This window comes from Sander vitreus, chromosome 15 (assembly GCF_031162955.1).
Source record: "Sander vitreus isolate 19-12246 chromosome 15, sanVit1, whole genome shotgun sequence".
In the NCBI taxonomy this organism is placed as follows: Eukaryota; Metazoa; Chordata; class Actinopteri; order Perciformes; family Percidae; genus Sander; species Sander vitreus.
In genome coordinates this window covers 15,685,963-15,713,057 of record NC_135869.1, presented here as the reverse complement: position 1 = coordinate 15,713,057, position 27,095 = coordinate 15,685,963, and the positions used below count along the sequence as shown (strand labels likewise).

The 27,095-nt window shown below is 41.9% G+C and overlaps 1 protein-coding gene across 2 annotated transcripts in view; it reads left to right on the top strand.

The window, feature by feature from the left end:
- olfm2a (olfactomedin 2a) overlaps nucleotides 1-27,095 on the top strand; it is a 45,703-nt gene that overhangs the window by 7,814 nt on the left and 10,794 nt on the right. Inside the window, exons 1-2 of one of the 2 annotated variants that reach the window (XM_078270198.1) lie at nucleotides 12,543-12,919; nucleotides 23,994-24,143. In XM_078270198.1, the coding sequence (XP_078126324.1) occupies nucleotides 12,776-12,919; nucleotides 23,994-24,143 (294 nt within the window). In that variant the 5' untranslated portion in view covers nucleotides 12,543-12,775. Of the gene's footprint in view, nucleotides 1-12,542; nucleotides 12,920-23,993; nucleotides 24,144-27,095 lie in introns of those variants that run through there. The other variant, XM_078270200.1, reaches the window with a different exon arrangement.

Genomic DNA, 27,095 nt, shown 5'->3' with positions numbered 1-27,095 from the left:
CACGCACACACATTGTCTTTTTTCTCTCCCCTTTGCTCTTTCCCTCACAAAACATGTCAGCAATGGGATCCACAACAGACAAAGAGCGAAAAACAACACATTTAATCAATACCAACAAACATGGCTAAGGCTGTTAAGCCTGTCGTAGGTTATAGTTCGAGCGACAATTGAATGCCAATTAGAGTGCAGACACGCTTGATCATCTGGTCAATGCTCGACACACTGCCACCAGCAGTAATAAGGGCAACACGCGTTACCCTAGTAACTGCCACTGTGGGACTTACCCAATCTTTTTTTTTTTTTGGTCCATCTGCTCTTTTTTGCATTGCAGTAGGCACCTCCTGACCAGTTTTTTGTACGACCTTGCTTTCCCCTGCTCGATGAATCTTTTATGAGCCTGGCAATGTGGGTTTTCTGTGTAGAAGATTGGAATATAAATATGGCTGTTGCGCCTAGAGCTCCTCTTCCTGCTCTGATACAAAAGCTTTCATAAGACAGATTGGGCAAGCTGCTACTTGAGCGGTGCTCTTCACATCTCTTCGCTTTTATCGGAAGACACACATGCCATATCAGAAAGCGTTACGCATTCTCAAACAACAGACATAGATTCTGCCTCCACATGGCTGGACAACACACCACACTCCCGGGAAATCTTGTTTCCTTTCAAAAAAGGGTTTGTCAAATGTTTTAGTCAGCATAGTTTTACCTTCGAAAGCCCTAGTTAATTACAGATTGCTCACATATATGTTATGGAGAGCTGATGCAGCAATTGACATTGAGCGCTGCGGAGGAGGGTCTGGCGAGTCCACACAGCATTACGGGATGGGAGAAAAACGTGCTCTGGTTTATTGGCATTTCTTTGAACTAATCACAATTGTCTTGGGCTGTGCAAAGCATTGGACGGAGCCATGGTGCCTCTGCAAAATAGCCTCGGGAAGGAACTTGTTTTGGTGGAACGTGTACGTTCAAAGATTGTTTTCGTCGTGCAACAGAAAACTCAGATTGGACAGATAGTCTAGCTAACTGTCTGGATTTACCCTGCAGACATCTGAGGAGCAGTTAACCATAGTCCTCATAAATCGACCGGACTTTAGAACGGCAACACAAAGAAAGAGGAAGGTAATGGACATCCGGCCGAGACGAGTGACATCCGGCGTAATTTCCGGCGTCTCCAGAGCAATCCCGTAAGTGGAACGTGATGGATATAGACTTAATGAGAGGTGATACAAAAGTGCAAGAGTGAACTCCTCAGACTGTCTTAATGCTATTTCTTTCTCACTACCTCTCTCCCTCTTGTGTTTTTCTCAACTTTTTCTCCCTCTCCTCCTATTTCACATGATCCTTGCTACCTTCATTCCAGAGAATTCTCTTCTCGCCACCATGTGTGAGTGTGACAGTGTTGGCTCCCATGTTGAAAGCTAACTCAATTACAGGGCTTTCATTTTGGGGAATGAAGGATGAGAGCTATGTGCTGCGGCAGAAGCGGGTGGCAAGAGGAACCATTTAATCGATGTGTTTTCCACGTGGCACTGTCACTGCCACTCAGTAGGGCCATTGATAAGGGAGGCTCTCTCTGACTGCGCCAAGGCTTAAAGGCTCCAGTCAGGGAGGCGTAAGAGCCCAGCAGCCACCAGACACTGCTGCATATCAAGCAGGCTGGCAGAGCTGCTCTCTGCAGTCCCACGATGAGCAAGGTAGAGAGGTCCTTTGATAGAGAAACTACATGTAGGAAAGAGGAGATAACAAGATACTCCAGTGGAAGGAACACCAGCTTACATTACATTATGCTGCCTGATTCTAAACCCCTGGGATTTCTCCAAGTCTACAAAACACACACAGACACAGCAGTGTGTATTACGGGATGCAAACACCACATTTAGAAGTAGGAGTCACAACTAGAGAACTCAGTATGTATCATATTAGAGAAAAAGTCAAACGGAATGACATATGTATAGCATTGATGAAATTAACCGAAATACATCTAATCTAGCTTTGACGGATTACACAAAATTGGAAGAAAATGATGTAACACACTGACTTTTGCATTAATTTTTCATAGATCAGAAGGCTTGAATTTAAATAAGCATATTAGTCGAAAGCAACTTTTCTTTTGAGTTAGTCCTGTGTATCCAGCAGTGCCATGATTCCATTGCCCATTATGCCCTTTTGATTATTTAACAGAGTATATAAACAAAACACTATTTTAAAGCCTTGAGCTTGCCCCGAGTGCTCAGTCTGCAACATTTGCCACCTTTTCTTTTTCAATAATCTTCAGCCACAGCCTGTACAAAGAACAAAATGTATTTCTTCCATACTCTAAAGAAAGCTCTTGTCCCTTAGTAATACTCTTGGCAATGGGTATGCATACTGTATGTGCATGTAAATTATGTTATTGAGTACAGCTAAGAAAAGTGTTGTAGTGTATTAAAAAAGCCTAATGTGCATTACAAATAAAAACCAGAAAATACCATACATAAATAACATGCATTCAGTAACATGAACATACATTGTTGATAGATGCTATGAACTGAAGATGCCGTGGTGATCAGGGTTGGTGGGCAGTGTCAGAGTCGGCTACAAAGTGAGAGGATGTGGACTGGGTTTGAATTAGTGCCCAGTGGAGTAGCTGAGCAGGGCAGCTTGGTTGTAAAGTGAGAGAGAGAAAGAAGAAAAGACAGAGTGGAGTTGCTAGAAATGAAAATTGGAGATTGCGGGCATGGATAGAGGAAGAAATAGACAGAGAGTGCCTTCTGACTATGCCTGCAGGGTTATTATCTCTCCCATCATAACCAAAAGGAGAATAATAATTAGAGACCTATTGCTCCATGATTTTATTCCCCTCAATGGCACCGACACTCCTTGCAGATTGTCTTTAATTAGCTCCACATCCCTTAATCAATACGGCCGTGACCGTGACAAAACAATGGCATGTGCATCCTGTCGCAAGAGAGACACAGGAAGCAGCAGGAAGAAAGGATGAAGTGTTGACAAGATGAGAGAGGAAAATGATGTAGAGTGGCATTTCTGTGGGGGGGGAGAGAAGAAACGTCATGCTCTGATAAAAACCTGCTCCCATGACGATTAGAGTCTGCACTTGTTTATCTGATATTGAGTTGGTGTGCATGCGGATGTGTAGCAAGATATATATGTCTGCATCTTGCTGCATCACAAGGTGAGAAAAGCAAGCGGGTTGAAGTCTCGACTCGCTGTAAATCAGGCAACAGCAATAGTCCTATCATGTCAGAGTATGCTACAGGATCCAATGCAGTAATCCTTGTTATATTTTTGAGCAGCACAGCTGAGTGCTTCAGCCACACTAATGGCGATGTGATGAATAGGTATTCAGGAGAGGTCTCTCTTTAAGCCTTAGTGCCTCAGGCTACTGGCCCTCTCAGGCCGAGCTCTCATCTCTTACTCCTCTCAGTGAAAGCAACAGCATGCAGGGAGCTGGTGGAGGGATCTTCAGTGGAGTACTTTTCACTTGTCGGGCGCATTTTTCTACTTGGTATGTTCTGGATGGATATCTGCAGCTGCCATCCTTTAATCTTTTTTGATCCTTTCCAAAACAGCCCTGAACATGTGAACAGTGATAGACATTTACACTGTGAAATAAACGTGGGTATAATCTGTTGATTCAGGGAAGTTCCACTAAATTGAGAGCAAGGAAATTAAAAAATCTCAGATTTTTATTGACTGCAAGGGTAGAATCTTCCTCATATATAAACCCTGTCAAATTAACACCAACACACAGTGGTTTTGCAGAGAGGTCCCTTGCATAGGTGTCATTCAAATCCAAACTAGTGATTTAATCTGTGGGTGGCAGAAATGTCCCCAGAATATGTTATGCTCTTAAACTCATTATTAAACGGTATTTCTGTCATTCTAATCTCCAAATGCTTAGAGGTTGAATCTTATTTTGAATTAATTGTTATCGGTCCATTTTAGCAGAGGCAATCAGGCAATAGTCAACAATGACTTGTCCCAGGGGAAATGAGCAGTGCAGTCGTAGACTGTCATGTCTTAAAGACACCAAATGAAAATATTTATGCTAACGATTAGCAAAGGAAGCGCCTCCTTAAGGGGAAAATTATCACTAATTCCCTCCTGTGTTGCATGGAATATTAATGCAAGGGACGGCCTTACTGATATCGTAGCTCTCAGGCTGCATCCACAAATATCATCATTAAGCACTCTAGATACTGTAGATCTGCGTCGTGCATAGAGTGAAGAGCATGCTGCACAAATGCTGTATCAACTAGAATCCTACAGACAAAGACACAGTCATACTGTTTCTAGAAATCCACACAGCAGCTGCTTGTCTGTGTATAACACAGATTCACATTTTGGGTTGGTAATGCAGGTTTGTCACTACATTCATTCACTATATAGTTTATTGCCTTGTACCTGCTGAACACGGCATCTGTTGCACAGAGATCCAGCCTGATGATCCAATGCAACCCCCATGTGGTAAAGCACCAGACTCTATGGCTGCTCTTTACCATTAGAAGCCTGCCTCTCCTCCTTCCTCCCACCAACACCTACCTACTCACAATACTTCTCATCTCACACTCGGCTAACTCTACAGAACATTACCCCTTTATAATATGCAACATACGGCCCTCTCTTTCTCTCTGTATACTCATTTTCTCAAGTTTGTTGATATTTTCCTGTCTGTTTGTTTGTTTAATCACTGAACGGATCAGCGGCTCCTCATCTTGACAATGCAGCCGAGACAGATTACATGGCTGGAATCATCGGCAGAGTGTTAGGGGAAGGAACAAGGAACACGGGCTAACACAAGACTGTTTATTTATACTAATAACTGTTTCAACTCTGTCCACCAGCAAGGCAACAGTTAATAAAAGCACACAATGACAAGCTAATTTGTTGTTTCTCCAGGCCTAACCATTTTTGCCCATAAAATATGTAATATTCAGTTAGGGGCCGTTTTGGGATTTCTCTCTATTGCACACTGTGCCTGTGTTGTACTAATAATGTGTCTCTAATTAAATGTTACAGCTTCTCTGAGCATTAATAATTGGAAGACAGAGGATACAAATGAAGGCTTCAGTGTGAGCTCGGAAAAAGGAGCTGGACACACGACTGCAGGCTTGTCCTGTCCCCTCATTACTAATATACAGTTACAGCTAATGGGTTCTGGTCATTGTTTGCTCCTGACCATGTTGAGCGCAGCAACATTAAGATTTCCTTTCACAATTGGCTGCTGCAAACTCTCAGTCAACCAGACTGTAATTGGCAGGATCTCACCACTCCTCTCTGGCCCTGTTAGTTTCGCTGTTGCAGACGTGGCAGAAAACAGACAAGATGTAAATTCATCACCTCAGGGAGTTTCAAATGCATCACCCGTCCTTTTTCTCTCTTTAATCGGTTTCTCTAGCTGCCTCTCTCTCTCTCTGCCTCTCCTAAACATCACAGTCTCTTCTATTACCTTTTAGTCTAAAATTTGTGTTATTCTTTGGCTTGTGTTCCTCTTGTGTAGCCCACCACAGTGGTTAGCTAATCCTGTTGATACCTTCACTCTGTGACTGGGTGACATTTGTAAACAATGACTCAGACAGAGACCAAATAAGAAAACGTAGACACTTTGACCACTGGTTGTCTCTTTAGTCATCTGATAACACTAGGTGCATGGGATCTAAGATTAGATCTCAGCTCTTCTGCAGGTAAAGATAGATACACCATTAATGAAACAAAGCACTTTGCCATTACAGTAATAAGACAATGGAATGGCACTCAACTCCAGCAGTGCAGAAATAAATTTAAAAATGCTCTCAGCAGCAACAGCTATATTCAATATACAGTAGAGGCCTAATACAGATTTGTAAATATTAGCATGCCGAAATAGAAGTGTTTTCTTAGCCGCTATTTGAAGAAATAACATGAGGTTTCCAGCACTCAACAGAAGTCAAGTTACTGGATGAAAAAACTCAGTTATTTTGGGTGATAGTGGCAAGGCCAGAACCAAAAGTTCAGTGAAGGGCGTTTTGAAAAGGAGAGTGGCCATGGGGGGGCAGTCTTAATTAGCAGGCTTTCTTTGAGCCTCAGCTACCTTTCTGCCAGACGGAAGACTCCCAATTTGCTGACAGTAATTACTCCATTTACAGGAATAGCTTTCTCTATGCAACAGAGAGAATGTTTGATTACCTGGGGGGGGGGGGGGGGGGGGGATGTCAGGATGCAGTAGTGGATTTCTGCGGATGGATCCAGAAAATAGTGGGTTTTGTGGGATATTGGTAATCAGGTCATGTAGCCAGGAAATGATCATAGTAATTGTGTGTGTGATTGGCGTATGTGTCTCTGTGTGTGTGTGTGTGTGTGTGTGTGTGTGTGTGTGTGTGTGTGTGTGTGTGTGTGTGTGTGTGTGTGTGTGTGTGTGTGTGTGTGTGGGCAATTCAACTGGGCACGTTTAGTGCTGCACTGAGTTGTATTCAGCAGGCACTGTTGGCATGAGTAGGCGCAGAACAGTGGATAGAGGCATGCTGTGCTGCAGAATGCATGGCAGCTGAATGCCACATGTAGTTCCTGTCTATTGCTTTGATCAGGCCTTTTCTTTAGCAAGCCTCAAGCAAAATGTGGTGCCCTGCTTGTCCTTGATTGAGCTGATATTCAACCATATACTGTTCATTCATACCAAACACCCTACAAATAATAATGCATAAGCCCCCGTGAACTTTTGAGATTGTAATCAAGGGAGCAATCAGGAGCAATCAATCCTTCTATGAATACAATTTGACTGCATGTTCCAGCAATATACTCATGAAGCGTCTAAAATAAAGTACACTGAACTAGGATATTTTTTCTTTCCTTTTTTTTTTTTCAAACATGTAAATAATTTTGCAATGTAGCCTCTTTAACTGTATCTGTCCCTCTGGTGGGTCATTTAAAAAGGCAGTTTGAGTGATTTAAGGGAAACATAAAATGACTGTAAAGACATCTACATACTCGATCAAACAATATCATTTGTATACTATTTCATCAATTTCACTTTACTAGTACTTATAGAGCATTTTGAGAAACAAATTGAGGATGTCAAGAGGCCTGCCATGAGTCTTGGTCCCAGATCTGCAGTCCTGCCTTGTGATATAATATGAATACTTGTCTTTAGTGTGGGTTGATTAGATGGGCTCTACGGTCTATACTGTAAGAAAATGGATGGACTTACCACAGGATATTCTAGGTGTGTTACAGTCAATACAGCCAAGCAGACACATTTACGATATTGATTTTCTTTCTCACATGTTCCCACTGGAAAGAGTAGTTAAGCACTAGTGGGCTGAGCCTCTGTTTTGTTCCTTACTATTGTTTCATACAGTAGTGACCGAGATACTGTCTATTACGTGCAAGTCACAGCTCAACCGGGTTTCTTGCACAACACTGTGGCAACCACCATTAGAGGATACTGTAGACATTTTACAGCTCAGTGGAGAGAAAGTGTGGCTCATGCAAGTGGATACAAATACGGAGAGGCTCACAAACAAATCTATGCACGCATATGTAGACACATACACACAGAAACACATTTATAGTATTTTAGGAGATTAGAAATCCTAAAACTGTGTGTTGATGCAAACTGAACATGCAAGGTTATCTACTCCCGTGTCTTCATGCAAGCCACATTTATCATGTGATGATTCATGACAGTATATGATCATCACCATCAATGAATCAATTGCCTCTGTGGTCAGAGTGGGACAAAGGTTAATTTGTGGTTAACGCTCACTGCTTGAAATATTGAACATTTTCAACTCAATAGGATGTGTTCTCTGCACTTTTGCATGCAGGGGTCGATGCATGTGTACTCTATAATCCTCCTGTGGTCTCAGTCGCTACTATACAATTTAAAAGCCCAGATGAGTTTCCCTAATCAAAGGCCCACAGGAGCCGTTAATAGATTAAACACTCCATGTTGAAAGCACACCACTGTGTCTGCCTGCCTGAACCCTGGGGTACAGCCTATTTATGCCATTTAAATAGTTGCCATAGTAATGAGGTCACGCTTTGTTTAAGCTGATTTTGATCTTGATCTATTTAGAAGGCAGTGGGCCTCCATGTCCATCATCTAATTAATGAATTATGACTCAGAAAAATAGCCAGTATTCTTTGAGCCGGATGACTCCAGCATCTTTCAGAGCTCAGGCGGGGGCTCGGTTTGTGTGCGGCCTCGCTGCCTCAGTCCAAACAGCTCTGCATCATTATGAAGGATGTCTGTGTAATTAGCTGAGGTGTAATTTGGTCCTGTATTCCAGCTGGGAATCTGTAGCTGGCTGCATGTTTGTGCTCAGTAAGAATGTGGCTAGTGTTTCCCGCTTTCTGCTCCCCAGTATTGTTATCTCACCCAGAGCTTGTCCCTATGACCTCGGGGCTTTGTAGCGCTCTACTGCCATCCATGGGTGTGCACAAATGCTGCCATTTCTGCAGTTGGTGGCCATTTTCACCATTTGAACTGATTAAAAATGCCCTTTATATTTTTTAGATGTTTATGATAAAACACAAGGCCATGTTGGCATTTCTATGTGGACGCACAAAAAGGCTGCACAACATGTGTGCATGTAGATGTTCCACAGTGTTATATCTCCAGTATGTAGTACAAATCTGAGTCCAAGCGTGTGACAAGATAGCTACCATAACCATTGAAAGTGTATGAGCTCAGGACAGAAATAGTTGAAGCTAAGACACATGCAGGGTAAAGGAGAAACACATGATATGATGCCATTCTTTCTCTTTGCCAGAGGGGCCAAGAGAGACAACAGAGAGGGGGAGAGAGTAAGAGGAGTTAAAGGCTAAATAAAATTCACAGAAAAGGAGAACAAAAGAGAGCGACAGAGAATTGGAGATAATGACAGAGCAAAGTAGCGGCGAAAATGAGGCTGGACAATTTTTAGAGTGGAAATTATGAGGAATGGCTTTGAAAATTAATCAAAAAGGATTAAATTAATACAGGTTAAATGGCTGACTTCCTCCCTAGCTAATATTTAATGAAAGCTTGTTCTGCCAACAGACTCTGTGATTAGACAGTTGATTGGCAGAGTCTGGAATTCTGAGCTATGGCAGATTGTCCTTATGACACTCATTTTTCCCATCCTTTATTTGGTCCATCACTTTACAAAAGATGGCATCTGCACTCTGTGAGAGAAATATAAAGTTTGAAAGAGTTCAGGTGCATTTTCGCTCTACATGGGTATAGCAAATACATAAGTTATTAACAATGGTCTTAGATGAAAAGACGCCTTGAAATATAGGAGAAAAGGGTGCAACGGTGAAAACGTCTCTGAGAGAAGACATGATGTGGGGGGTCTGATGGCGGCCGGCCTCTATATAGCTTTAGTTATTATACATTCAGCAGGTGCAGCCTGCACACTCGTTTTGTAATTGGCACAAATTAATAAAACGTATCTGTTCTCTGAGAAAAAAACAAAACATTGTCATCAAACAAGAGAGAAAATAGAGTTGTCTACACTGCTATTACAAAGAGAGAATAATATAAAGATAGCTGGGGAAACAACAGTTGCCTTTAAGGTTTTCTTTCGATGTGGTAATAATCTATCATCTAAAGAAATAAGAGTCTTAATCCAAAGTCACTGTATTTGAATCTACCTGTGCATGAGCACAGTCCCTATAGTAATATTACAGTAATATGTCTGCTGACTGATTCATATTTATCAGAATTTTGCACCTGTTTATTTAATGATCCCACAAGACAGTTTGGTTTATTTTGTGGCCATGAAAGCTTGTTTTATTATTCTGGAGATCAATAAAAAGCTAAACATAAAAAGAGTTACACACATAGCGTCTGGCCCATTAAAACTGCTTCCAACTTTGTGAGCACCAATTCAAGGTGATGAAAAAAAAAAATGGAAAAGTTAGGACATCCTGGCTTGTCCTTTGTTGATGAAATAGTCCTTAAAGCTCTGTAAGGGTTAAGAATTGGTTTTAAGTTAAGGTAAGGGTTGGGGTAAGGCATGTAGTTGTGGGCTAGGAAATGCATTATGTCAAATAGGGCCCTCACTAGTATAGAGTAATGTGTGTGTTCAATGTCTATTTCATAAGGCATTACTAAGAAATTCGGCAGTCAAACTGTATAAATTGGGGCCACTGGGGGAACATTTAAGATATCAATGTGCTGTTGATTTCTACTCGCAGTGAATTATCTAGCTTACTTCTTGCACAGTGGCCACAGCTGTACATGGGGTGGGTGGTCTCATTAATTATCCAAGATGGTGCATGAATAATCAAAATCTTGAATGATTTTTCTTTTTCAGTCAGCCCTCTTACTTCAGTGCCAGGCTTTCTTTGAGGAGGCTGAGTATGGGAGCTTGGTTAAATATAGATACAAGGGTAAAGGACATCCATATCCATGTTTAAATCTTTGCTGCCACCCTGTGAATGTGACGATTACTGCAATCTCTTTAGACGGTGCATCAAATGGAAATACACAGTATGATACATTACAAAAGCATCCTCACCCACACAAAGCTTGCGGGCAAAACCCCTTAAATATATTAATATCATTTCAATATAAATGTTTACACATTATTATTGCACATCATATTGATCTATTAGATATACTTGTTTAGCTGTTTGTTGAGACCAACTAGATCAATAAGGAATCACCTATGAAATGTAATTACATGATAGATATGTTATCTTAACATGGCTCCAGTCTATTTCCAGCATACCCCTGGACATTGGCATAACCCTACTTAGAAACCAGCAGCAGTGTGTTTGTGAGTGTGTATACTACTCTGCATAGAACCGTTTACTAAAATCTCTGTTAGAAATTGAACGGTATGATAGTAAACAGAGCATCTCCTTGACACACTCCCATAAAGTGACAACTACCTGTCACCAGTTTCAATATTGCACAACAACAAACGACAGACACTTGCTCGCTCTCTGGCTGTGTGTAATGCAGCATGTTGGGTGCAATGCCACTGGTAACCACACGGGGTCAGTCTCGCTGCAAAAACAGGAGCAGACCCAGGCGTGACTGGGAGCCAGCAGGTGAGCTGAGGAGTGCTGACATTTTTTGGATGGGGCTCAGAAAGCTGTCTCTTCTCATATCACTTCACAGTACACCACACACAGAGGAGCCTGTATCACTCACCCCATGTGACTGTGTGGGGAAGGGAGCCCATCCATGGCTGACAAACTGAATAAGTCAGCAGACCAGGAAGCAGGAAAGAAAGGGAGATGACCTGGCCGTTTTGTCTGAGTAGGCCATTCTGTCATCATTATTCATGGTTGTTTAGGGCGTAACACTACACTGCCAGTGTCCCAGTACCTTGCCGGAAATTGTTGCAAGGAAGGGGTTCAAGCTTTTAGCCAGTTCCCATACCCCTCATTCCATCTGGGCCATTGCAGTAGAGCTAAGTGGCGAATTAAGACAGTTATGATTTGGAGGCTGTAATCTAAACTTCAGAAAACATCTTAAATCTGTCCTGAAATAAACTCAAATTAGGCTCCAGACATACAGTAGTCCCTAAGGTGATATGACACTAATAGGCAGCAAAGCGATGGGTAAGATATCTGACACGGGCTTACCTGCTGTGATTGTGCTGTAAAGCTAAAGCCATTTGGATTACAGCAATAGAACAATGGTAAAACTGCATCACTTGAAAAATAACACGTAATCCCCCTTATTCAAGGAAAGCAGGCTATAGCAGCCAGGCAAGAACAAACTCAAGCTTTATTCATCAGTTTTACATTCAAGGTGTTTTGATATCTCTAATCTATTCCATCACTTATGTCAATTGAATCATCATCCAAATTTCAACTTGTGCACTAGTTTTATAGCAAAAGGACCAGTAAGTGTCAATAAGACATGTAGCTGAAGATAGTGATATGGTTACGCCTCAGGCAGAGTAAAGTTGGTAAGATACTGTAAAAGTGCAAGCTACAGGCTGATTTAAGATATGTCATGAAGCAGAATGACAGATGAGCTGTCAGAAGCAGCCGTTGGCAGGAGCTGGATCTCTTCCACATTAATACCTTGCTGCCCATGTCTCCCCCTCACATCCCTGACCAACCATCTATCTACTCAACCCTTTTCATCCCCAGTCCTCCATCCAGTGTGATGAGGACAGTCTACCTTGCCTGGGATGCCTTTGGCTCACATGCCACATAACAGAGCACAGATCAGCCCTCTGAAATCAGTCTCTCTCTGATCTCCATGCCACAGAAATGCATGTACGCACTCACACAGACCAAGATGTGAGTCATAAAAGAATAAAAAGAAAAGCCTTTCAGAGAAAGAGAAATGAATGGATATATGCATGCAAAACAGGACTGGCAAGAACAGAGCAAATGCTGATTGGGAGGGGTTGAGACAGAGATGCAGCCAATGCGCAGCTCTGCATCTTGAGGAAGAGAGGGGAAGAGAGCGGGGGAGAGAGATAAGGGGAGAGTGAGGAGGTGATAGAGATGGAAAGAGAGTGAGAGAGAGGGAGGGGGTGAGGCTGAGGCAGTTACTCTGAGAGGGAAGATTCCAGCGTGATGCTGTTGGATGTGAGCTGCTCTCCTCTAATCGGTCTCTGGCTGTTCCTTTGACTGAGCCAGTGGTGTGTGAGTCTGGTAACTGTGCTTTACCAGCTCTGGGGGCTCTAACGCTGCTCTGGCTGAGGCAGAAGCTGACTGGCTGGTTCCCTTCCTGGGCTGTCTGGAGCAGAGAGGGGTTTGACTGGAGCCGAGGTCCAGGACAGGGCAGGGTAGGGCTGGCTACAGGGCCGTTTGCGCCGGGGCCCCACAGGGAGCAAACATGAGTGTTCCCATGCTAAAGATCGGGGCGGTGCTCAGCACCATGGCCATGGTGACCAACTGGATGTCTCAGACTCTGCCCTCTCTGGTGGGACTCAACGGGACCACCATCTCCAGAGGGGGCACCTCGGAGAGGATTGTCAGTGTGCGTATGACTTCCTTTGCTTTTTTGCAAGTGTGTGTGCACTGTATTTGTCTGTGCATGCTCTCGCTGTAAGAAAGAAAGAAGGATGAAAGAGTGACACAGCAGAAGACAGAGGGAGATTGTGAAGAAATGGAAAGATACTAGCATGTGAGTTTGTGTGCGTCTATATGTTTAACTACAGAAACAAACAGCAGAGGGGTTTCAGAGAGTGGTGTATATGGGAGTGGGACTTCGAGACTCTGTCTCGAGGGCTATGATGTATTAATAGTAGAGAGATGATGGAGGTAGACATGCATGTGAGAGCAATGTTTCAACCAAACATCAATGATGCACATGTTGGTTTGTGAGTCACATCAAGTATAATGATGCCAAAATGTGGGCTTGTGACTGTGAGTTATGGTGAGAGGCGGAGGATGCAGTTAGGACGGCTGTGGTAAATCATATGTTTTTGCCAGGGTGACGTGAGGTAGAGAGCTGTTCTGAGTGATGTTCAGGCTGATCACATCTGTCAGTCACCTCCAGGGTGAGAAGGACAGCGCTCAGATTCAGAGGTGATGGGGAAGACGGACAGGTTGAGACAATGTTACAGTATGTCTTATTTGTCCCTCGCTCTGTTTGTCTCTAAATCCTCTCAGTCCTCCTCTCCTCAAATAAAACACTGGCATGTAGGGAGGTCATACAGGTATAGAAAGGGCATTGGAGGGGTTTTGTAACAAAAAAGTTCCGATATAAAAATTTTGTTTACACAGAAGTTTTTCTTCTGTTTAATGCACACACAAATTGTATGTGTCTGTCTCAGAGTGCTAATAGGGGGTAAGATAGACAATGAGAAATATCAAGCCAACAAATAAATGAGATATTTTCAGGTTCATCAGCAGTTAATGATTGTCTTTGCCTCTATCCTGAGTGAGTTTTATGGCACTTTACCCATTAAGCAAATGCCTTGGTCTGTTGAAATGATTGAATAAAATTGAACGTCCCAAGAGATCTGTGACCATCTGGATGTGTGTGTGTGTGTGTGTGTGTGTGTGTGTGTGTGTGTGTGTGTGTGTGTGTGTGTGTGTGTGTGTGTGTGTGTACGTGCATGCCTGCGTGTATGTGTTTTTGTTTAAATATGTACCCTGAGTATGTTTTGGCACTTTTCTCAGGGGTGAAGGTCCATCTGTTTAAAGAAGAGTGTTATAATTGATCACGGTTCGTTAAAACATCATGTCCGCTTTATATGTCCTTAATGTTGCAGTGAGGTGTCAGGTTGAAATGTTTTCTTTGGATATAAGGTCGTCTTAGCACTTACAGTGTTACCTTTGTGAAAATGTCAAGCATTTCAGTAAAAGCATTTTGCTCCAAATTTGGTTTTATCTCTCCTACATATCTCGGCAGGTAATTTTGAGTACAACATCAAAGATGATAAAATCACAATCTAATCTCTGTAGCAATGTCAGAGTTTAAGGCATGTTTAAATTATTTACAGCACTAAACTATATAATCCTATTGAACACCCACCTTTCCCCAGGGGGTATGGTCTGGATAAGACTTCCATTTATTTTCTATACTTGCTTATCTTGCTCAGGATAAAGGGGAATAAAAAATGTTGCAAGGTTTCTTTTCCGTAAACTCATTCTAATCAAGACTCATGACTGGAAGCCTTATCATTTGCATTTCAAAAGACTGGAGACAATAAAATATTATACATAGTTGTGAGTGGATATTTTTCTTTCAGGCAACTCTCATTCACAACCAATGGAGGAAAAAGGATGCAATTGCAGTTCATTTCATCAAAGTTTCATCAAAACTGATGAGCCAGTTGGATTGTGCCAGGAATTATTACAGTATAACAGTCTGTTGTGATGGGAAATGTCTTCGCGTTGAGACAGGAATAATCTCCTCTCATCTCACAATGCTGAATAAAACTTTAATGTAAAACCTCGCCCGAAAGTCCCATCACTATTAATGAGACATTCGCCTGTGATGATCTTAGAAGCAGTCATGACTCACACAATATTTAGAGCTATAATCAAAGACAATCTAGCCACAGTCTTGTGACACAGTGTTGCTAGTGCGCCAGTGGCCATTGCATGGCTGCTCCCCACCCTGGCACTCATGCATGCTGTATCCCATATTGTCCCATCAGCCATTTTCAAAGTCTGCTTCACTTGCTTTCAGTGCCTGTCTTCTAACCAGCTAATCCAAGAACACAGCTGACTGAATTTATATGCGCCTTTCTGCGATGGCACTGAGCACAACACTGCCTGGATGCTTGTTCACATCTGGATAGTGCAAACCCATGTTCTTTAATGGGCGGAAGAGACCCTGGAACTCTAACACTGGTGTGGCTGCACAGGATGGTCAAGCCAAGATAAACCGCAGACCTGCCAGGCTGTGCACACACAAAATCGTATTTATAATCATATAATAAGAAATTAATTATTAATCTATTAACAAAATTGGCATTCATTTTGCAGTTAGCTATAGTTAATATTGCTTAAGTGGAAGAAAAAAACCTTTTTAGTTTTAAAGCTGAAATCAAGTCAAAGAGAACACATACAAATCACAGTCACCGCGGCACTGCCATATTTGTTTTGCGACATGTTAATCAATAAAAATGACAACTTTAATTTTATCTGCCTTTAGCTGGAAGAAAATTATATCTGTAATGCATGGCATCATTTAGTTTAGTATGGTCAGAAAGACATCATACTTGCAAATAAGTTTTCCCAGTGGTTAGATATATAATAAAAACAAGATTGGTCTAAGACTTGAGCCCTGGTGTACTCCACAAGTAGAAAGTCTATTAAGATAGATGATGTCAGCTTTACAGTTCTAGACAAAAATCACTTCAGAAGTACCTGCTCACTGATTCTCTCAGTCTGGATAGCACTTTTAAATAAAAAATAAACGCAGTAGCACAGTAGTTAAATAAATACATTTTGTCTTATGTGTTCATGTGTGCATGTAAGATGTGCATACAAAAATAAACCTTTACATACTGTGGCTGTATACCCATAATACCGCACTGAAAGACAGCACAGTAGTGTGTGTGTGTGTGTGTGTGTGTGTGTGTGTGTGTGTGTGTGTGTGTGTGTGTGTGTGTGTGTGTGTGTGTGTGTGTGTGTGTGTTTGCGGTGACTCTCCCTTTGATATCTAAAATAAGAAAGCTGTGAGGCAGAAGAGTGAAGAAAATATTCTCACCATCAAAAAGGAGCATGGAACAAATGGCAGAGTACAAAGAGCTAGGGCTCAGAATCTGATTGGGGTCACCCTTGTCTGTCAACGTGCGGGACTGTAAACTTTATCACATCCACTGCAATCCAATAAAGCCGATTGTAAAGAGTGATTCTTGGCTATGGATTAAAGATTAAACACAGCTGCAAAAGTTTATTTCAGCACTTTATTTTTATGTTTATTTGTGCTTCCTTCAACCAAACTTTATTTAAGTTCAAACCCTGACAGGTGTCCTCTACTACCTAGTCAATGTGAATCGGTGTGCAGAGCCAGAATCACAGTGAAAGCCAATCTTGTAATATCATTTCAAATTGTTTTGATACATGAGCTAATTGTGTTGCAGACTGTGTACAAAGCAGTATTGATCCCAGACTCTATAGTTGGGCTCATAATCAGGCTTTTGGCATGGTTCATTTGCAATAATGACTGTAATTTCAATCCAACTGAATTTATGCCTGAATCATTGCTTTGCCCTTCAAAAGCAATTTGATGATTTTACAATTCACACACTTCTGCAATCCTATTTCGTTCATTGAACCACTGACTGTTCTAACAGTTTATACAGTGTTTTCTCGCACTTGCTACCCTGCTACTCTCGTCTCCCCCCTCTATTTAACACTTGCCGTGATAGAGCTATCTTGTAGCGTCTAACAACAGAGTGGATGCCAAATGCATTACACCACCAGGCATGGCACTAGCAGCCTGTTCCAAAAAGTATAAAGTTGTAGCTCATAAGCGCTGAGCAGAGGTGAGTGTAATTTTCTCTCACTTCTCCAACAGTACTCCTAAGCCCCCCACATAAACAAGAGTGCTTGACGCATCTGTCCAACCCCACTGTCATTCTAGTATGATTCGGATTGGAACGAATGAGCTGCAGATGGAAAGCGAGCAGGACACCACGCAGGAGGAGTGGCAGTCACAGGAGTGATGGAGTGGGAGGGAGTTCGAGGCAGCAGGGAGGAAAAAGGAGGCAGCAGGGAGAGGGGCATGATAAGTTTATGGCAACCATGCTGTGCTGATTGTGGTAATCGGTTGTCCTTGGGCACAGGAGAGACCAGGGACTTCACTGGGAGTCTTCATTGAATTGTATTGTAAAGGCCAGCAGCTGGACTGGAAGGATTGACCGATTGTTCATTTGAAGAGTGGGTAGGGATGTAACGTTATGAAAATTTAACCTCACGGTTATAGTGACCAAAATGATCACGGTTTTCGGTATTATCGCGGTATTTTTAAAAGTGTGTTCAATATGTTCAGAAAGCACTGATAGGCCTACACAAGCTGAAATAGTTTAAAAAAGTGTTAATTATATTACAAAAATATAGGCAATAGGCTTGTAAATACTATTGAAAACTGGCTACTGAAACACTGGCCCGCTGTAGATCCAGGAAGATTTATTTACAACTCGAACATGAAGTTAACTATGAAGTTGTATTTGACGTTACATGTGGAGTTGGATGTGGTTCTGAAATATAAGCAAATAATAATGCACATTAATAAGCATCAGACTTAATATGAACATATATGAACATTCATTTCTCTGTAATAATTAACATAAATGTAAAATATTGCTCAGTAACACAAACTGAGAATAAGCCACATCTATTACAGCACACATATCCATAACAGACAAAACAGCGTAATACACCTTTAATAGCTAAGCACGTGGCTCCACAGGCTAGTCTATTTACTGGCGATTGCACGTTGCTAGCACATTGCCCTAACACAACCTGAATATCAACACGTGGCTACACAAGTAATATTAAACAATCTGCACCTATCAGCTATGCAATAAGAAACAGCAACAGCAATATTATCAAGGTGATAATATCTCTCTCTCTCTCTCTCTCTCTCTCTCTCTCTCTCTCTCCAAATAAATGTCACGTTGTAACACGGGCTAAACTTATGTAGCAGAACACATTGAAATATGACTACACGTAGCTTTAACGAGGCAGTAAAACCCATGACAGTTTAGCAAGCTACAGAATAGTTTTAACTTACGTTCTGGGCTACACACACATCACTTCAACAAGTCTGAAACCGGGAAAGGAATGATAAAGAAAAAAGTTTTACAGCTGCTGCATGCTGTCCCCTTCTCCTGTCTGAGCAAGAGTGATTGGCAGGAGATCAAAGCGATGACTCTTGTCACTGATTGTTCAATCATCTCAGGAGAGAGAGCAAGTGTTACTATGGCCTTTTTTACAAGGCTGATAAATGTCCTGAGCGCTGTCATCTCCTCCTTCCGCCATGATTCCAACTTTAGGAGACGTGGCAACTTTAGGAGACTCAGATGAAGCTAGGAAGGATTAAACACAGGGTTTCCACACCGTGGTAATCCACCGTGATAATAATTATATTTTATAAGAACATTTTTACCGTGGTTTACCATTACACAGGTAATCGTTATATCCCTAAGAGTGGGAGTGTGTATTTGCACGGTCAATTAAAGCAATACCCAACAAATGTGAAAAATGAGCTCTGATTGTTTGGCCATAGTATAGATAGAAGTGAGCTTTGCGTAGCAGGGACAGATGTTTCTACTTTTCTGGGAACAAGCATTTTAGAGAAGTTAATTACATTGAACATAATTCTGCTGAGGGAGAGAGAGAGGAAAACAAAGTGTAGCTGTAGAACTTGGATTAACAAAGTTGGGATGGAAACAGAAGAGATGGATTACATCGGTAGCACCTTAATTTGTTACCCTTTGTCTCCGACTATCTCAACTTGACGCCTTTAGTATTCTTAAAATGCTTATTTCTTTCTCTCGACACAACTTTATCTCAGTTCTACTCTTCTTACACTGTCCGTCCCCTGTGGCGTTGCAGTTTCTCAGATGTGATGGCAAGCTCACTTCATAGTGTAGCGGTCAGCTCTCTCCCATATCTCTGGTTTATAACTTCCTGTTTGCCCCTTCTGCATGCTGCTTATGAAAGTTATTATAGACTTCCCGTCATGCTCATGAAGTAGGGAGCTGTAGATTTATGATCTCATTTAGCTTTGACTTTACAGCAGCCAGCTCCAGAGTCGGTCTAATGAAATGCCAGAGGAAGTTCATCCTGCAACTCTTGACAGCGATACCACCAGCTCGAATGTCTAATTGGATAATCCCTCTGAACTTTGTTAATCACTAAAGCTCAGGTAATAGCGCGAGGTGATTAGTTAGTTAGTTTTCATAATAATTGCCTCTAAACTACACATATTATCTGATCTGACTCTGATCTCTACTGTCTGCAGCGTACAGGAGGCAGAGGAGGAAAGTTGGAATCACATTTGGTTACTGCTTTTAGCTTAGTAATGGCCACATCCTCTTATCTCATCTCCTCTGTCCCACTCTCAGCAGGGATTTAACTAAAGTTGTCATTCAGCATTGTAACTGGGCAGCGTCTGAACTAAGTTCGATGAAATTAGAGCCATCTCTCTCTTTCTCGTCAGCCTTTCTAAAACCACAACTCTTTCTTTTCCGCCTATCAGTAACTCATCTCAAATACTTTTTGTATTAGGAGAATGGGAGGTTGTGGTTAGAAGACATACCACCAGTGGATGGTGGGACTTCATAAGCCTAGGCTGTCACATGTGATGTCATGGGAACAAACGAAAGGGACAGGACAAAAATCTTAAAGAGAAATGTTCACATTAGTGAGCAAGCCCAATTGATTTTTTCATCCCTTATGCCCTCTGCGGTTTCCTGTTGTTTTCATTGCTGCTGTCTTCTTCCTTAATGGGCTTTTGCATGGCAGCCATGACTGTGACAGCTTCAAATCTGTCACTTACATATTCTATTTTATTCCTCACATCTAATGGGTGGATTTCTGGGACAGTGAACTGAACACCTCCTCTCTCCTGAAACCACCGCCTGCGTCTGGGAGGAGAGGATTATCCCCCAGACCTGAAGTGCCCCCAGCTAGCCGCCACTGATTGAATGACGATGATAGCACAGGTTATGTTATCAAATGTTAACACTGAGGCCTGACCTGCCTGTAGTATGCAAACATCCATTTCACTCTGCTTACCCTGAATATTATTCTGTATAACATTAGATACTGAGGAAGTTGTTTTTCTAGTACTAATGAGATATCTGATGCTGCATGGTGTGCTCAATATGTTAAATGAACCAATGTCAATGACCCACTATTTGCTGCAGAGAGGAGATTTAGTCATATTTACAATTAACCAGTGTTTCAAAAACCTATTCAAGTTGACTACTTGCACCCTGAGAGATCAGTTGCATATGAGCGCTGATAGATCGCCATGCAACGGCTCAGGCACAAAGCATATAGGGACAAAGCACATTTGCATTTAAGAACTACCTCTTCCCTGCTGCTCTCAAAACTGCCACTGTGATGAGAATGGGGAAGTTAGTGCAGAATGGATAGGTGGGTAGTAATGAAATTGGAACCGATTCAAATAAGCTCTTAATTTCAGCCCAGCATTTATGAAACATTAATGAAGAGAGGAGGAGATGTGATGCTGTGAAAACTTCCTGGCTAGGGAAAAAGCACATGAGGAGCACAGCATGAGTTTAAACATGTTGGAAAATGAAGAAAGTATTATGATAATGGAGCTGACATGCCTCCAATATTACTTTGTTTAATTGTTAATGTATTGCTTATTACTGGCCACTATGTAACATATCATAAAAAATCTGTGTGACACGAACTGTGGCTCACTTTCAGGCTGATAGCAGTATGAAATATTGATGCCCACTTGCATCCTTTCGCAAGAATACTTAACCAAAAGTGAGTATCTGGTGCGTAGGCAGACATCCCCCACATGTATGGATATAAGACAATTTAATTGAATGCAGGAGGCTGCACGTACCCTCAGAGTGAGTAACATAAGTGGATTCTGCTGTTTGAGGCAAGCTAACCTCCACCTGTTAACACCACAGGATATCAACTGTAACAAGAAGCCGGTGTGCCATGCTGTGGTGTTGAGCACCACTATCTTAAACACGTCCACAGTATCGTAGCTGCCATTACATATGTTCTTCTACAGTCCTGCAGTAATCGTGCATACAGCTGCAGGGATTTCCAAACAAACCCTCTCAGGGGTAGATCAGTAGTGGAGCTGCAGTTTTAAATGCATGTCCAAATGCATGCATTGTCAAAAATCTGTAGGAATTCCATCATGTGAATACTTTATGTAAGAATACACTTATACTGTATATGCTCTTCTTGTACACCAGCAGATATTTACAGATACACACATTAATGCTCACAGACATGAAACACATGAGCACTCACACACTCAAACACACATGCTGCAATAAATCAGAAGTCCTGACAGTGAGTGAGATGCGGGCAGAGCAGCAGACAGAGGAAAAGAATCTCCCTCTCAGGCAATGGCAGAATGAAATAAACAGTCAGATGCGGTTGAAAGAAATTGAAGGAGGCTCTGCTGTGAAGACTAGAGTCACTGCAGGAACTGGCTGCACACTGACTCACAAATGTGCATAAATATTAAGAATAATAGAATAATACTTTAGCAAGAGTGCCAATAAGTTCCACCGTGAGTCATTCGGTCATACTGAAATATCATTAATGTATGTATGTAATACTGTATGAATAGAAAAAGTGAATAGAATATTACTCCTTCCGTAGTTTAATTACATTCAGAGAGTCTAGAGAGTCTAATAAATAAATAATGAAAGAGATCAAATAAAAAAAAGAATGTATAATTCAATTGTCATGGCTGACATTACAGCACATTTAAGTGCCTCACGTAGCTATAGTCTGTTGGCTACAATTCAAGTAAATTGAAGCAAGTCCGATTTAAAATCCACTCATTCTGAGAGAGTGAGGGAAAAAGAGGGAAAGGCAGTGAGTGCAGGAGAGGAAAGGGAGAGAGGGGGTAGGGTGCCGAGGGATTGGCAGGAGTGACGAGATGTGACAGTGAGCACATTGGCTTTCAGGGTGGTTGCTACTTTACACTCCAATCACACAGTCCCCCTGTCCCCCAAGACATTTTAATCTGATCCCCCGACCCAAGGAGACAAGAGCACAGCACAACACTGGTCAGAGGAAAGCAGGAGAGTGGCAGCGAGCCGAGCCACAAGATTTTATTTCCAGATTTTTCCTTCCACTTATGTGGATGGGTCTTTAATTTTATCACTTAAATGGCTGCTCCTGCTCTCATTACATTTTGCTTTATAAGCCGAGTGTGTGTAGGTGCAGCATGACTGAACGGGTCGTCCTGGCCAGGCCTTTGCATGTGCTTGCGAGCACACAGCACTACTTTTGATTGGATTAGTCAGAGAGAGACATCCACCCTTTCAGCCTCGCCCCTCCTCCACTGGTTACGGGGCTGCATTATCGATCCCAAACAGCTCCATTTCCTCTCTGTGTCCAAACTTATTAGATGCTCTGCTTTGACACAGCCTGGCCTGATCCCTCCTCGTCCTCTTCCCCCATTTTCCTCCCATTCGTCTTTGTCTTTCTTCATCCTCCATCAAGCTCTTACTCTATCTCTGTCATGCCGTTGTGTTTTTCATCCCTTTGTGTATTTTCCACCAATGTTCTTTGTCTTATCTTAAAGGACAATTCCGGCGTAAAATGAACCTAGGGGTTAATAACATATGTGTACCGAGTCAAACGTTCTCTGGGACATGTTTTCATGCTAATCAAATGCATCTCTAGCTTTTAACAAGCTACCGCAAAACAGGTGGTTACCTGCTAACGCTAGCTTTCGGGGCACTTGGTAAATCACTATTTTCTACCACTAACAAGGCTCAAAATAGCACCACACTTAAACGGTAGCATAATGAGGGTCCCTACATGCAAACCGAAGCATTGAGAACTTTGTAAGTATACAGACAGTTTAGTAAAAAGATTATTATTTATATAATAAATAGATATAATTATATAGATTATAAAGACAGTAGCGTTAGTGTTTACATTCTACACCACGAACGCTGTGTTTGAGCTATGTTACTGGTTACTGGTTGCACAGCGTTCGTGGTTCGACTGCTCATGACTGTTATCCAAGATGGCGGCCGAATGTAAACACGAACGCTACTGTCTTTATAATCTATCTTTTTACTAAACTGTCTGTACACTTACAAAGTTCTCAATGCTTCGGTTTGCATGTAGGGACCCTCATTATGCTACCGTTTAAGCGTGGTGCTATTTTGAGTCTTGTTAGTGGTAGAAAATAGTGATTTACCAAGTGCCCCGAAAGCTAGCATTAACAGGTAACTACCTGTTTTGCGATGCATTCGAGAGATGCATTCGATTAGCATGAAAACAGATCCCAGAGAACGTTTGACTCGGTACACATATGTTATTAACCCCTAGGTTCATTTTACGTCGGAATTATCCTTTAATCTGCACCCATTTCTGCTTATTTTCTCCCTCTGACTCTTCTATCCCCCATCTCTCTCTTCCTTCTCCTGTCTCTGTCAATCTCTGGCTTCACTTTCTCTCTCTCTGTTGACTCCATGTAATTTTGAGTAGTTGGAGGGATCAATTGCCATTAATTGCCTTTGGGGAACAGTAACTTTTGAAAGGGTTGCAAGAGAGAAAGAGAATGCCATGGAGAAATTATGACTTTGCAGCTAACGTATGGTGACAGAATGGGCACAACTAATCACGATATGGAATGTATTAAAGAGTCTTTCTTTTCTCCAAACACTTTCTACAACACTTTCAAGTATTAGATACATCTATTACTTTAGAAATGTTTAATAAGGGTGGAACACTTTCAGATTACTGTTGATACAGTCTGACAGAATAAAATATATTGTCTGCACTCATGCATTTTGAAAAGCCTGCTTTGTAGCAACATAGATAAACAACAGCAGACAGAAGCAACCAGTTTCTTCTCTTGGTCTAATATATATGTCTCCATGTTTCTGCAGGCTCTGTACCCAAGCCCAGAGGAGGGCTGGCAGATCTACAGCTCGGCACAGGACGCAGATGGGAAGTGTATCTGTACCGTGGTCGCACCAGCCCAGAACATGTGTAACCGCGACCCACGCAGCAGGCAACTTCGCCAGCTCATGGAGAAGGTGACAGCTGTCAATAACACACTCACTTTGAGACACGACTGTTAACCACGCAGACACACAAACTGCCACATTGCACTGCCACATTGCACTGCGCTCGTGTCTGGCACCGTCTGTCACATATAGGATGCTGAAGTGAATAGTTTTACTTCCTTTACCGCACAGTTAAGCAGTCAAGCAGATTAATATGACGCCAATCGGAAGATTGTTATTGTTGGTTGAACTTTTCTTTTTTGAGCAGCAGAGCTGCTTAAAGTGGCTTAATAAGAGAAATGTCCTAAACTTATCCATGGAATTAAATTCACTGAGCCTTAGCATTCTAAAGTTTATTTTATAAATATAAATCCATTAGATAAGAATTAAGAAGATTCATTGTTTCACAAATCAGTGAAGATAGCAAATGCTTTGTTTGCATAGTTACACAGTAAATGCTGCACACTAAATCTGTTTATTCAGACTTGTGCTCTTTCTGTATTCCTCTGAGTAAAAAATATAAAGCTTGATTTATGGTTGTGCGGAGGCTCCACGCAGAGCTTTCGCCGTAGCCTACGTAAGTGGCCTGATGTTTATACTTGTACGTTGGTGTGTGCTGATGGCGATTAGCTTCAGAGTGAGTAGTGACTCTAGAGTCATAGTGAGAGAAACAAAGTGTCTCCCCTGTGCTTTCTGACCACGGTGGGAAATCTGTAGCAGGAAATGAGTAGGGGGAAATGCAACGCTACCAAGCCACGGCTGAGCGTAGTTACATTTTTCGAGAGGTGCACGTCAGGCTACGGCGTAGGTTAGTGTCTCCACGTACCTACGTACGTAGATTTTATGCAGAAGTATAAATCAAGCTCAAGTCAGCGCTCTTTTTTGTGAATACTCGTGTCATGTATGACAAGCTAATACATGTAATGTCATACAAAAATGTACACAAGCGGAACCCTCAAGCACACTACACTGTTTCAGCAACCAGACAATAAATCTATGTTTTATTTACAGCATTATTGACCTACTCTGCAGTGCAGTGCAGTGCAGTGCATGCAAATGTAATTTCCTGCTAGTGGCTAGTGCATAAACACACTGACAAACACAGATCAGGAGTAAGGGTAAAGGCAGGAGAGGACCTCTACTTACAAGGGATCCACAGCTGCTTGTTGACTCTCAGATCTGCAACTGCATTTATTGGCGGTTTGCTGATTGGCATCTTTCCATTCTTTAGTTGTCTTTTCCAAACTACATAATAGAAACCTGAGAAATAATGTTTCACTTACTTGATGGGCCGTGGCAGCTCAGAGTTGTTCTTGTGGATGCTCCAAACCAGCAAATTGGTGAATGAGAGGGTAGATCCTGGGAGCCTGGGAGCAGAAATTTAGAAAAGAGTGGGTGAGTGGGTGAAGAATGACATTGATGTGCTCTTGTGAGGTGAGATGGGGGTAAACTGAGATGCTGGATTGGCTCTGAGATCCTCATGGATCAGTGAGACACCTGAATTCACATATTGCATTCATTCTCACTGACGTTTGCCATTTCCCCTGAAAGTCTCTGTCTGCTGCTGTTTCAAGCACACATTCGTACAAACAAAATCTACTCACAAACACGCTTTAAGGAGCGCCTGGGTAGCTCACCTGGTTGAGCGTGCGCCCCATGTACAGAGGCTCAGTACTAATACAGTAAGGTACTACAGTACAGTATGTGCTTTGTTCATGTGGATGTACTGTATGTGGATGTCTACCCACCAATGTCCTCATTCTCAGGTTAATACAGTAACAATTATGTTTTCTTATTTCGAGGTACGTAATCAGCTGCTCATTGGTATTTCATGCACATGTTTTTTTTTACCTTCTGCCAGTGGAAAGAACTTCTGAGCTGTCAACATTGCACAGTGATCCTGTTAACTGTAAATGTGATGAGCTTTCTTGCAGAGAGAAACAACTTTTGGGGGGGTGAAGACATAAAATACAGGTGAAAATGAGGTTAAACCCATCTGCTCCACTTAAAAAATAGCATATTTATCTGTGAAAATCAATAAAACCTTATAGAACAGTCAATTAGAAAAGACATGAATACTACTTTAAAGCGTATACTATTATTTATTTAATTCTGTCAGAGAAGTGTATATTTCAGCTCTAAATTTGAAGGGGAACACTTTGTGTTGCTGCATTGTATTGCATGTCAATACAATACACAAAATAAGTCTTCATAAATTACCACAGAGTGAAATCATCGCCTCTCTGTCACGGTCTCTGAATATTATAAGCTTTGCAAATATATAATTTTTTTTTTATTGGATTGAATTACACAAATGTGGGTGTATGTGTTTGTGTCTACCCTCTGTACATGCACACTGCTTGAAAGACAACAGTTATCAGAGCCAAGCGTTCCCATCAAAAACAGTCCAAAGCACAGCCTAATGAGGACACCTGGGGTCAGCGCTATTTCAGCTACACACAAGTGAAAGCCACAAGTTAAAAGACTACATGTCTGTGTATGTGCACATAACAGCACCATGCACGCTTAGACATCCTCGTTTGAACCCAAAGCATGTGTGGGAATTATTTGAGCGGACCAGATCCACAAAGGCTCTCCCGGACACAGAAAGCCAAGGTTGCACTAACAAAACTGCCCTCTGTTCAAAGAATGTAAAGTAGCCTTGCAGAAAAGCCTCTATTCAGCTTTCTGCAAGGGCAAAAGGCCTATTTTATGGCTAAATACCATCCAGGGCAGAGTTAGCCCTGAAAGACAGTGGTGTGAGAATGCTCACGGTGCTGACTTTAGAACACCTCATCCCCCTTTGACCTTTCTGTTTGCTTAACTAAGTTAAGATGAGATAAATTGCGATAGGAGGGCACAGTCACGCATGCATACACTACACACAAACACTTTAGGATTTAGTACAAAGTGAGTCATTACAGTGGATACCTGTGACTGTTTGGATTCTGGGAAGTATAAGTGTGTGGAGCATATTATGCG